The 12,875-nt window shown below is 36.5% G+C and overlaps 1 protein-coding gene across 19 annotated transcripts in view; it reads left to right on the top strand.

Annotated features, from left to right (window-relative positions):
- HIPK3 (homeodomain interacting protein kinase 3) overlaps positions 1-11,245 on the top strand; it is a 147,900-nt gene extending 136,655 nt beyond the window's left edge. For all 19 annotated transcript variants that reach the window (XM_058305592.2, XM_023586563.3, XM_023586565.3 and 16 more), the window contains 3 exons: positions 3,552-3,787; positions 6,325-6,452; positions 7,313-11,245. In XM_058305592.2, the coding sequence (XP_058161575.1) occupies positions 3,552-3,787; positions 6,325-6,452; positions 7,313-7,789 (841 nt within the window). In that variant the 3' untranslated portion in view covers positions 7,790-11,245. The remainder of the gene's footprint in view (positions 1-3,551; positions 3,788-6,324; positions 6,453-7,312) is intronic.
- The last annotated feature ends 1,630 nt before the right edge of the window (positions 11,246-12,875 follow it).

Here is a 12,875-nt window from a genome sequence, read left to right as displayed (position 1 = left end):
GAATACATGCTAATTTAGAAAAACTAAAATAACGTAAAAATTAATGGGGTATTAAAAAATGGAAAATATTATAAAGCTTTGTTTTTGATATTTTGCCTTTCATCACTGCAATAGGTGTTGCCCTATATGTACAATGGCAAGGCAATTTCTTTCATTTCTTCCTCAGTGTGTACATCCTTTTTTTTCCTCTAATTTTTAATTTTGGGTTCACAAAAGTTTTAGATCACAGTAATTCATATATGCAATATAGGGAATTCCCATATATCCAACATCAAATGCTTTTCCCCCTTCCCCAGCAATGATCTTCTTACATGTTCATATTATATTTGGTGCAGCTGATGTACAGATATTGAAACACAGCTTTCAAACATGGTTCCATTTTGGTTTGCATTATGGTTTATATTTTAGACTGTATAATTTTCTAAATTTTTAGTTACTTTATGGTTTACATTATGGTTTACATTTTAGCCTATAGACTATTATAGATTTTTGGTGTAATTTAACATGTCCTATATCCATTGTTTCATGATCTTGTTTAACACTTCCATTGCCCCCCAGTTACCCTGATTCCATCTATTCTGTACCTCTCTCCCCCTCCCCTCAGGGCCCACAGTGACAGTCAGTCTTCATTACTTGAAGGACCAGATTCACAGATACTTGCAACAATGCTGAGGGCTTGACATACTAGACTGCCCTAACCCATTGGGAGCCATCAGTTCTCTCGAGAGACACAGTTCCCTCTGTTTGAGAACATCAGTCCTCCCCAGGATGTGGTACACCTTCACACTCATTGTATAGGTCTCCACTCAGTGATATAACACACTATGACAAAATGAATACTCACACACTCCCTTGAAGCCTGCCTCTGTGCCAGATGCCCCCTTAAGCATCATAAACATGTAATCCTTATTATATTTTCTAAAGAGTTTTCTCAACATTATAGTTTCAACCACATACCTGACAATCTCCCATGTTCAAATGTTCCCCCAGCCCTCCCCCCAATTCCTTGGGCCATCTGACCCATCCTCCCAACCCTAGCCCCGCTCAAGCCCGCAAAGCCCCACCCAGAGGTATCCCTATGCCCCGATCTTGTCCCTTCCCTGTACAAATACTTACCTCCAGCTTATCATAGATTTTACCCATGTAGGCGTCAGCTTGCAACCTTCTTCTCCCCTTCATTTTCCATTAAGCCTATCGTCCAGTCTTTAGCTCTCTGAGACAGCTTGGTTTACTTACTTCATATCAGAGAGGTCATATAGTATTTGTCCTTCAATACCTGGCTTGCTTCACTCAACATAAGGTCCTCAAGAGTCATCCATGTTATCCCATGTGTTTGTACTCTATTCCTTCTTATAGCTGAGTAACATTCCATTGTATGTATAGAACACATTTTATTTATCCATTCTTCTGTTGATGGGCATTTGCGTTGATTCCAACTTTTGGCAATAGTGAATAATGCTGCTGTGAACATTGGTGTGCATATGTTGGTTTGTGTCCTTGTTTTCAGTTCTTCTGGGTCCAGGGCATGTATTATAGGGTACATAAAAATGTTTGGATATATGTTGGATATTTTCATAGTAGTTACAAACAACAACTGAGGGAGTGCTGAGTTCCTAGCCAGGGGAGCTCTATCACATTCCCCAATGGAACAGCAACAATTCCCTAAGTGCAATGGCAAAGACGAACTAAGAAGGATGGGCCGACAGTGAGCCCTTGATACTGATGACTATGCTTATGAGCCTGTGTGCCTGAAATATGAATTAGGCCCAGAGCTGCAGAGTGCCTAAGAGTTACCTCCTGAGAGCCTCCATGTTGTTCAAATGTGGCCATTCTCTAAGCCAAACTCAGCATTTGATTGCATTACCTTCCCCCCAGCATGGGACATGAGTCCCAGGGATGAGCCTCCTTGTTGCCAAGGGATTACTACCAAGCACCAGCTGGTGATGTAATTAGAAAAAGACCTTGAATAAAAAGGTCAACTCAGACCAGCAGAATATCTCGGGCTACATGTAGGATCATGTGTTAAAAACTGCATTTTGACCTTGAATAAAAGGGGGAAATGGCAAAGACAAATGAGTTTATAAGGCTAAGAGTCTTCAAAAAAGAGTTGGGAGGTCATCAGAGTGGTCATGCTTATACCTCAGCAGGACCTCAGAGACAGCCAAAGTAAATACAACCCCAGGTACTGGATCTCCTGAGGGCTACGGAGACCCACAGGTTCTATGGTCTTGGCAAATGGCTCCGGAATTCAGCACTGTGTCCTTTGGCCCTACTTTGGAATTTGTAGTTTGACTCAGATGTGACCTTTCTACACATGCCTCTTCTGTCACTTTTACTGAACCTGTGGTTGGCGCTAAGGATTGGGACTTGAAACTCTGGACTGCCCATGTGCCAGCTGAGTCCTGAGCCTCAGCAGAGTTGCAACTCCTACTCTCTGGTTTGTTGGACTTACTCAGGTCAGCTAGCAGGAAGGCGAAGATGGTCAACCACCACACCAGGGAACCAAAAGGGACTACAGCTGCAAGCAGGAGAGTTACACCATTATCCATGTGGAATCTAAGCTCCCTCTTTATATAGAGGTGTAGTGGACATCACCATCCCAGGGTCCACAGGATGGAGGAATAAAATGTGGATTAGAGTGGACTTACTGATATTCTACTATGGAACTATTGTGACTAGAAATGGAAGAAATTGTAGCATTGATGTGAAGAAAGTGGCCACGGTAGTTTCTGAGGGCAGGGAGAGGAAAGAAGAGATGTTACGTGGGGGCATTTTTGGGACTTGAAGTTGTCCTAAACGATATTGCGAAGACAGATACTGGACAGTATATATCTTGCCATAACCCACTGAATGTACTGGGAGAGAGTGTAAACTATAATGTAAATTATTATTATTATTTTATACAATGTGAATTATTATCCATGAGGTGCAGCAGTGCTCCAGAATGTATTCACCAGATGCAATGAATGTGTTACAATGATGAAAGAGGTTATTGATGGGGGAAGAGTGGATTGAGAGGGTGTGGGGGGAATATGGGAACCTCTTATATTTTTTGAATGTAACATTAAAAAATAATAATAAAGTAGGAAAAAAGAAAAGAATAAACAAAGGTTCCCAGCTAAAATATGGCAGCGCCAGGACATAAAAATGATTCTTAATTATGAAGATTTGATAACAAAGAAATTGTTTCTTAATATAACCATTTCGTGACATAATCATTTGCCAATAAATCCTCAGTAGAGATCTACTGAAGTGAGTGGGTGGATGCAGGCTCTGAATTGTTATTGTCTTAAGTTTTGGCAGGATAGCCTGATACTATATTAAATGACTTTTAATTTTTAAAGAAGACAGAGTTAAGGTTAATAATCTAAATAGGGGTACTATAAGGACTAGAAATCTATGAAAAAATGTTATTGGACAAGGAAAAAGGTGTAATTTGATATGAAAATGGAATAAGATTCTAATCAACTTGCTGGAGCCTGCATATTACTGAACTTTAGATGTAAATATTGGAGAACATTAATGTTCATAAAATTTCTTTCTTATTATAGTATGTCAGATGAAGAGCAAGAAAGTGGTTGTGACACTGTGGATGGATCTCCAACGTCAGACTCTTCTGGGCATGATAGTCCATTTGCAGAAAGCAGTTTTGTGGAGGACCCTCATCAAAACACAGGACTGGTTACCTCTGCTGACACAGAAACCAAATCAGCTGTTTGTACTGTTGTGGTGCCACCAGTGAGAATAGAAAATGGATTAAATGCCGATGAACATATGGCAAATACAGGTAAACAAAGTCCTCTCTATTTCCCTGATTGTCCTTTAGAGGATCTTTTTTTTTTATTACTTTTACATTTTTTAAAAAAAGATACTTAGGTCATATACATGTTACATAAAAAATATACGAGATTCCCATATGCCCCTCTCCCCTCCCGTTCCACATTTTCCCACATTAACAACATTCTTCATTAGTGTGGTACGTTTGGTAAAATTGATGAATGCATTTTGGAGCATTGCCACTAAACGTGTATTATAGTTTCCATTGTAGTTTACACTCTCTCCTGCACAATTTTGTAAGTTATGACAAGTGATATAGTGCCTTGTATCTGTCATTGCAATGTCATTCAAGAGAATTCCCAAGTCCTGAAAATGTCCCCATATTATACCTCTTTTTCCCTCTCCCTCTTCTCAGAACTTCCAGTGGTCATTGCCTCATCAATGATAAAAGTTCTTCTATTGCTAGAATCACAGTAAATCTATACTAGAATACCAGTGAGTTTACTCTAGTCCATTGTTCATTCCCTAATCCTGAGGATTCTGGGATGGTGATGCCCACTCCACCTCTAATGGAGAGGGCCTTAGATCCCATGGGGCAGATGGATGGGACTGTCTTGCTTGCAGTTACAGACTCTTTTTGTTCCTTGGAATGGTCATTGTCCATCATCGTCTCCTTGTTAGTTTGTTAGTTGTCCTTGGTGAGTCCAATGAACTGGGGAGTAGGTGTTGCAACTCTGTTGAGATTCAGGGCCCAGCTGGCACATGGACAGCTAGCACAAACTATGCATAAGTGCCATCTGTAGGTAAACCACAACTGCGTCCAACTCTGTCACACTGGGGAGCATAAATTCCCAAGTAAGGCCCACTGTCCAGGCACAAAACTCCTGAGCTATGTGCCCTTCCTTTAGTGTCTGAATAGCTCCGCTATTTGAAGCAGTATTTACTTTGGCAGTCAATGAGATCCTGCTGAGACGTGCATAAGCATAACCTCTGGAATGACCTCCTGACTCACTTTGAAGTCTCTTAGCCATATAAACTCATTTGTCTTTACCCTTTCCCCCTTTTAGTCAACATCTTTTTCCAGTTGCATTGCTAGTTGGGAGTCTTGTCCCACTCTGGGGGGAAGGTATTGCATTTATATGCTGAGTTCAGCTTAGAGACCACATTTGAGCAACAAGGAGGCTCTCAGGAGGTAACTCTTAGGCACGCTGTAATACTAGGCTAAATTTCAATTTCAAAAGTAAGGTTCATAAGTAGTCATCAGTATCAAGGGCCCATCAATGGTCCATCCTCCTTCACTAGTCCCTACCCCTGTACTTGGGGGATTCTTGCTGTCCCATTTGAGAATGTGGCAGAGCTTCCCAAATGGGAAATTGATTTTCTTTCATTTATTGTGTGAATCTCCACCCATTGTGACAATGATCCATGAACACTTGAACACATTCACATGACTTATAGGTATGCCCCAGGTGAACCTCCTCCCATGCATCCCCCAAAACTGACACCCTGCACCAATGATCCTTTCCTACCATGGTTGTAACCCTTCTGTGATCCAAAACTTCTTTAAAACTGAAGCTAAGAAAATAACCAAATACATTTAATAAGAAAATGAAATAACAAGTTTTAAAAATAATGAAATACCAAAAATTCAAAAAGATTTTGTAATAATAGAAAAAAATTTAAAAATATAAATTAAAAAAAATTTTTTACAATGTCTTTCATCACTTTAAGATGTTATCTTGTATGTACCACTGTACATACATTTTCTTCTGTTTATTTACCCAGTATCTTATTTTTTTCATTTTGTCTCCACAGAAGCTTTAGGTTACAGAGAAGTCACATATAGAATATAGGGGATTCCCATATAGCCAACATTTTTCCCCTTTCTCCCTTTCCCCCATTAATAATCTTTTACATGTGGATGGTACATTTGTTACAATTGATGTATAAATATTGAAACATTGGTACTAACCATGGTCAACAATTTACATTTTGTTTTACATTTTGGACCATACAATTTTATGAATTTTGATGAAATTTAACATGGCCTGTATCCATCATTGCAAGATCATGTAGAACACTTCTATCTATTCTGCTCCTCTCTCCCTCTCCCCTCAGAATCCATGGCAACCACTAAGCTTCACTCCTTGAGGAACAAGATTCATAGTTACTTGCAACAACATTGAGGGCTGGACATAATGGCCTGTCCTCCCCTATTAGGAAAAGACTATGCTCTTGAGAGACTCCCACTTCTCTATTTGAGAACATAGCAAGACTTCCCAGGATGGGATTCCAACACTAGAAGGTCTTAATTTAGTAACATCAGAGAACAGCTTTGCCAAAAGTCAAATCTGCATTTCCATCTTGATTCTGCCATATCTCTTGTCTGGAAGAAATCTCATATTATCTAGAGCTTGGAAACATAAGCTCTCTTTTCATATGATTTTAAGGTTCTCAAATCACTTTCATGTAAAATATCCAAGGTCCATTCCAATTTTTAGTAGAGATGGAAAAAGCTTCAGTTTTGTAATATTTTTTCATTGCCAGATTCTGTATGCCAACCATTAATAAAAGGACGATCTGCCCCTGGAAAATTAAACCAGCCTTCTGTAATGGGTAATCGTCAGCAAAAATTAACATCAGCATTCCAGCAGCAGCATTTGAACTTCAGCCAGGTATGTTTATTTATGAATCCATAAGAGTCTTTGGGATTCAGATTCAGCAATTGTTTTATATTTGGGGGAAAAAAGATTCCAAAACTTCATGCAGTCTTAGTAAATTTTCCCTTTTCATTGTCTCAAGTGACTAAAGAGTAATAGCCTAATAATGGGATAATTAAGCAGATTATCCATAGAACTTGAATTCTTCAGAAAGATTAGGTTCTTAGAGTCCCTTAGATAAATTTGTGTGTGTGTGTGTGTGTGTGTATTAGTTGTCTTAGATCCTTTAAACCAGCATGTACACTAAAGCATTGATGGCTGCTTTCCTTATTTGTTAGTAGTGGTGATCATATAACCTTACTGATTACTTTCCATCTAATCAGCACTATGCTTGAAGGTTATATTTTACTTAGAGAAAGAAAAGATCACCAAAAGTTGGAGTCAGGCTTGGATTCAAATCCTGGTTTTTATCAAATATTAGGTAGATGACCGTGGCCAGGTCTTGTCAACAAATCTGGACCACAGTTAATGGGACGAATAACTATATCGTGGGGTTGTTTTAGAATTGAAATTATGTATGAAAAGTGCTTAACCTGACATATAATAAGTGCTCCACAAATGGTAGCTATTAGTAGAGGTGGGATAGTGTTAGTACTAGCTCAGTAGTGAGTGTATTAATATTATAATGTGTAATATTAAACATAAAATGTCTTATAAGTAATTGGTATTTTTCTTTCCTTTCTTTATACTTAGTCGCAAGCTAGTTTTGAGTGTTCTACTATGATTTATCAGTCACAGAGAATATATTGTGATTTCCCTCCCTCTCTCCCTTCCTTCCAAAATATGTTATTTAGTTATGTTTTCTTTGTGAATAGGTTCAGCACTTCGGATCGGGGCCTCAAGAGTGGAATGGAAACTTCGGGCATCGAAGACAGCAAGCTTATATCCCTACTAGTGTTACCAGTAATCCATTCACTCTTTCTCATGGGAGTCCCAATCACTCAGCAGTGCATGCCCATCTGGCTGGAAACACGCACCTTGGAGGACAGCCTACTCTACTTCCATACCCATCATCAGCTACCCTCGGTAGTGCTGCACCAGTGGCCCACCTCTTAGCCTCTCCATGTACCTCAAGACCTCTGTTACAGCATCCAACCTATAATATCTCCCATCCCAGTGGCATAGTTCACCAGGTCCCAGTGGGCATAAATCCCCGCCTATTACCATCCCCAACCATTCATCAGACTCAATACAAACCAATCTTCCCACCACATTCTTACATTGCAGCCTCACCTGCATATACTGGATTTCCATTGAGTCCAACAAAACTCAGCCAGTATCCATATATGTGAAAACTCAAAAACAGTATATATTGAGGAAGCTCATTGATACAAACATTTGATTAAAAATAAAAACATGGTATTTAATAAATATTAGCCATGGCACAAGAAAATTATTTTTGAATCATGTAGACTTGGGTGCAATTTAAACAACTTCGAGCTTTAAAAAAAAAACTCACTTTTAATGTGTTTTGCACATTTGGTATAACTTGTCTTTGGTCATGTTATCTTCTTATGTAGTAACTTTAGACAGTGACTTATGGGAGCAGAAGTCCAGTTTTGCTTCTGCTATTTTTTATAAAATTGCCTTCTAACTAGTGCAAGACACGTCCACATTTGGGAAGCCATTCTGTGTACAGACTTAGAACAACAGTTGCACATATGTCTGAATTACAGCATACAAGTGAATTGTATTATTTGTGTCTTAGTGTATAAATGTTGGGTCACTTACCTAAGAAATTGAGCTATTGTTCTTTACATTTGCATGTGTCTTTTGCATGGGCAAAATGTTGCCTAGACTTTGCTCTTAAATGTTGTTCTAATAATCTCAGCTGCATTGTAAACCGTTCCCACACATAGTGCCTTAAATATTTGAGGTTGTTAATGTTATTACCTATATATAAATGTTGAGGACTGCAGCACTTAAAATTCAGACTCTAGTTTTCTTTTGATAGAGAAATGTTCATTTTTAGTTTTGTGTGGTATGATTTTGGGTAATAGCTGTTTTTTTCCTTATTAAGAAGGCAGCATGTTTGCTATAGCTGAATTCTGCTGTCTGATTTTTCAGAATGATCTAGCTTCAAGAAAAGCAAGCAGTTAGTAGTGCTTAAGAAAACTTGATTCAGTATCTAATGGATAGTTGATAACTGTCACACACAGCATTTTATATATTGTTAAGTGAAACTGCAATACAATCTAAGTTTATTTTGGGAGTGTTTGCTGTATAATTGGATTTAATAAAATATTTAGAGGTGCAGTAGGCATGATTTTGCATATATAATGAAAGAAAATGCAAAATGCTCATTGATTCATGATGTGGTTTCATCTTAGCTTGGGCAAACCATGCAGTATTTACTAAATAGCAGAATATTTACTATTGAAGCTTGAAAAGATGTGAGTTCTTTGTGTGCAATTTTTCATTTATGCATGTGAGAGGGTGGTGTTGTTTTTTTAAAGTATTTTTACATTGTAGTATTTGTTTTGCTTGTTGGTGGTGTTTGCTTATTTAATACATTCCGTCAGGGACAGAAATTACATGCTTTTTTTCTTAGGAAGTGTGTCTTGGGTTTTTCCCTTTTCTTCTTTTCTTTTCTTTTTGGTGGTGGTGGTTATGTTTAAATGAAGTTGCTTTTACAGCACCAAAGACTTTATCATCCATTTCCTATATAAAAGGTAGCTACTTTTTGCATAGACCTCAAGTATATTGTAGTATAGAGATGGAATTTAAGGAAAGGTATTAAACTGAGGCTGTGTTTTAGCTTACGGGCAAGTAATAAATTGTATCATTTATCTTGAATGTATCATAGATAAGCTGCTATATAACAATTGCCACTTCAGATAGCTGTGAAATTAGGTGATTTAACTAGTTGTTATTTAGCATTCTAATTTCTGTATAAGTCTAATTACATGAAATAGAAGTTGGAGTTTTGATTTTTTACTTTGCTTTTCTGTTTGGAGTGTCATTGTAACTACTGTATTGTAAATGATGGAAAATAATTGCATATGTTATTTTGGGGTGTGTTATTTGCATCAGTATTTTATCTCTATTAATGTTTGTGCTCATCACTGCATATTAAAAACTTGGATGTATCGATGTAACTTAATTTTTTATTTTCATACTGGCATTGTAGACACTTGAGAAAGCTGTATCTTGCAGGCTTGACTTAACTTTTTTCCTTAAAAATCTGGAATATAATCTTTCAGCATTTACTGGAATAAACAGTACAAAGCATTTGAGTGTAAAACTCCCCAGATGTTTTGGACTTACAGCATTTCTTTGATAAATGAATTGTGTACCACTCATACAGCTCTAGTACAGTGTTGATAATAAGCTAATAACAGATAAATTTTTCTTTACTCCATTACATAAGCAGTGTTTTATTTAATAATCATCAATGAAATAAATGTGCCTGAAATTGATTTTTTTAAAGTACAGTATTAGATCATAAACTAAAAACCAGCAGTACATTTTTAGTCACACTGAAAATGAAGGACTTAATTTTCCCCACAAGTTTCAGTGTTTTTAGTAATCAATTCTATGCATTTTATATAAATATAAATATATATAATACACAAAAAAATAGCATAAGATTAATTTAAAAGGTTATTTTACAGATGACAAATTTATGAAGTCCCTATTTATGTAAACTTGCCACCTCCCACAGCCTTTTAGTTTTATGTATATGGTCCATTAGATTACAGTATCTGCTCACTTCTTAGAAAAGAATCAATGTTGGCAGCGGATGTTTCAGAAACACCAATTGCAAAGGATTGATTGATTGATGTTTGTACCCACAGGTACAAAACTGGTACAGTTTACTTTTTGTTCAGGGCCATGTTTACTACACTGAAATGTTTTGTTTTCTGTATTTAAGTTCCAAGACTGAGATAGGCCTGTTAAATTGACAATAAACGGTAAACATCTATGTTTTCATAACACAATAGTAATCTTTGTTAAAGATATACCCCAGTTAAGTACACTGCTCTTAATTGATCGCAATCATGGGGTTTTTTAATGTGTTTAAAAGTTAAAAAATTCAAATTCCTGCTAAAGTCTAAATTTAGCATATTGACAAACGAATTTGGGTTAATACCCTCTTTCCATTTTTACCAGTTTTCTTTGGTTTTAATACTTTCTTAAATAAAACACTGCATGACTTCCAAGTTGCATATTTACATACTATTTTAATTTGCAAATGATTTTAATAATTTCTAATATCTTGATATTTAGACTTTTCTTTTTCCTTCAGGATGTTTAAATATGCTACTGTATTAGCAAAACTTTCATTTTAAAAATCTCTGCTACTAATTTTAAACTTGGTTTGTGTTAAGTAAAAGTTAAATCATACACTGCAAGGTGTAGGAAGATTTGTTTTAATTAACTCAATGATATAGATTTGATTACTAAGTTTGAACTGTTAACTGTTTAACAATTTTAGACTTGTGGCTTTCTTTCTTTGGTTTGTTTATTTTTGCTTTTACTTCTATGCTACACTAGTTTGCCATGTAGCAATTGCACTGTGCAATATTACAATAAGGACTGGGAAAAATTTTTATGGATGTAATGTCTATTACGGTTTGCGATAGTATTTCTCTCTAGTTCTCAGTGATTTAAATGTGACCAAGCCTTCCGTACTTTGTCACAAAAAGCGGGTTTTCCAGGTGACTATTTTGGTGAGTGTCAAAATAAGAATTTATGGTGTATTACTGTCGATTCACTTTGAATTAAAATATATATATTGCAGCAAACAGCTTGTTGACTTTTTTTCCACCACAGGGAAGAGAAGGGAAAAGGTTAATAAGATTGAGTACCTTACATCATCTCGTTAATTCACAAAACCATCGTATATGATAAGTATTATAATATTACCTTCATTATATCAATGAAAGACTAGGCTCAAAAAGTGTAGGTAACTTGACCAAAGTCACACTGTTAATGTGTGGTAAATCTAAGATTTGAACCAGACTAACCATAACTCATCTTTTTTTTTTTTTTAACCAGTTCTTTTTAAAATGAAGCCCGAGACAGAGTGCCAGAAGTACCTACAACCTTGGGATAAACATGTCCCATTTTCCTTGAATATTAAGCTTTTAGGGAAATATTTTTAATTCAGTTATGCACAGATGAAGAATATGGAATTTATATGAATTTTTAAGATATAAAACATGAGACTTCCAAAGAATTTGATTGTAGTAGGCCAGTTTAGGCTATGTCCACAAATAAGACATTACACTTCAGGTGTCTAAAAAGTACAACACTAGAAAATTCTTGTTGGCAAGCATTGTATCAATATACCACTGAGGAATTCCTATTCACTCTCTTCAGTAAACTTTCATTTGAAGTCTAACATATATACTCTGTGCATAGCTTCTTTCATTCATTTTATTTGTGAGATATAATCACGTTGGTGAGGGTTGTTGTGGTTCATTTATCCTCATTACTGTGTAGTATTTCTTTGTGTGCAATATGCCACAATTTTGTTGATAGCCGTTTAAATAATTTCCACTTTTTGGCTAGTACAAATAATGCTGCTATGAACATTTTTGTCCATAACTTTTGGTGAGCTAGTGTATGCACTTTCATTGGGTATATATCTAGGTATAGAATTGCTGGTTCATAAAGTATGCATATATATCACTTTATTAGGTACTGCCAAACTGTTTTTCCAAAGTGGTTAAATTAATTGACACCAGCATTGTGTGAGAGTTTGGGTTGCTTTACATCCTTACTAACACTTTATATTTTTTGTTTTTTGTCATTATTGTGGGTGTGTTATTATAGATAATGTGAACATTTTCATTTAGCTCAAAGCACTGATCGTACATTAAGATGAAATCCAGATTTTGCAATTTACATGAAAGTAAATTGGCCTCAAGGATACTGAGAAGTATACAGCTAATTAAAACGGATCTAGGAATATAAAATATTTTTTTCTAAAGGGTAAACTATTCAGCCAACAAATATTTATGGAGCACCTACTATGTTCTAGGCACTATATACTGGGCATAGGTCAGTAGGCAAAGCAGAAATTTCCTTTTTTTTAATGGAATTTTTGTGGGGTAGACAGATGAGTAAATAAGTTCAGCTAGGTTAGTGGGACAATGAAAATAAAATATGGTATAGTGATAAGTGATGGGGGCAAATATCTCACTGAGAAGGTGACATTTTGAGCTGTGACAAGGAAAAAGCTACTCAGCCAGGCAAGGGAAGAGTATTTCTGGCAGAGGGAATAACAAGTGAGAAGATCCAAAATCAGTAATGGATAAAACATAAAAAGGAGGCCACTGTGGCCAGAGCATATTGTATGCAGGCTGGATAGGAGCTAGAAGATGTGAGCTAGAGATGAGCATACAGGACTTCCACCAGGGCAAGGAGAGT

The sequence above is a fragment of the Dasypus novemcinctus genome, chromosome 10, assembly GCF_030445035.2.
Source record: "Dasypus novemcinctus isolate mDasNov1 chromosome 10, mDasNov1.1.hap2, whole genome shotgun sequence".
NCBI classification, from domain to species: domain Eukaryota; kingdom Metazoa; phylum Chordata; class Mammalia; order Cingulata; family Dasypodidae; genus Dasypus; species Dasypus novemcinctus.
Note: the sequence above shows the minus strand (reverse complement) of the source record. Positions and strands in the feature narration are given on the sequence as shown.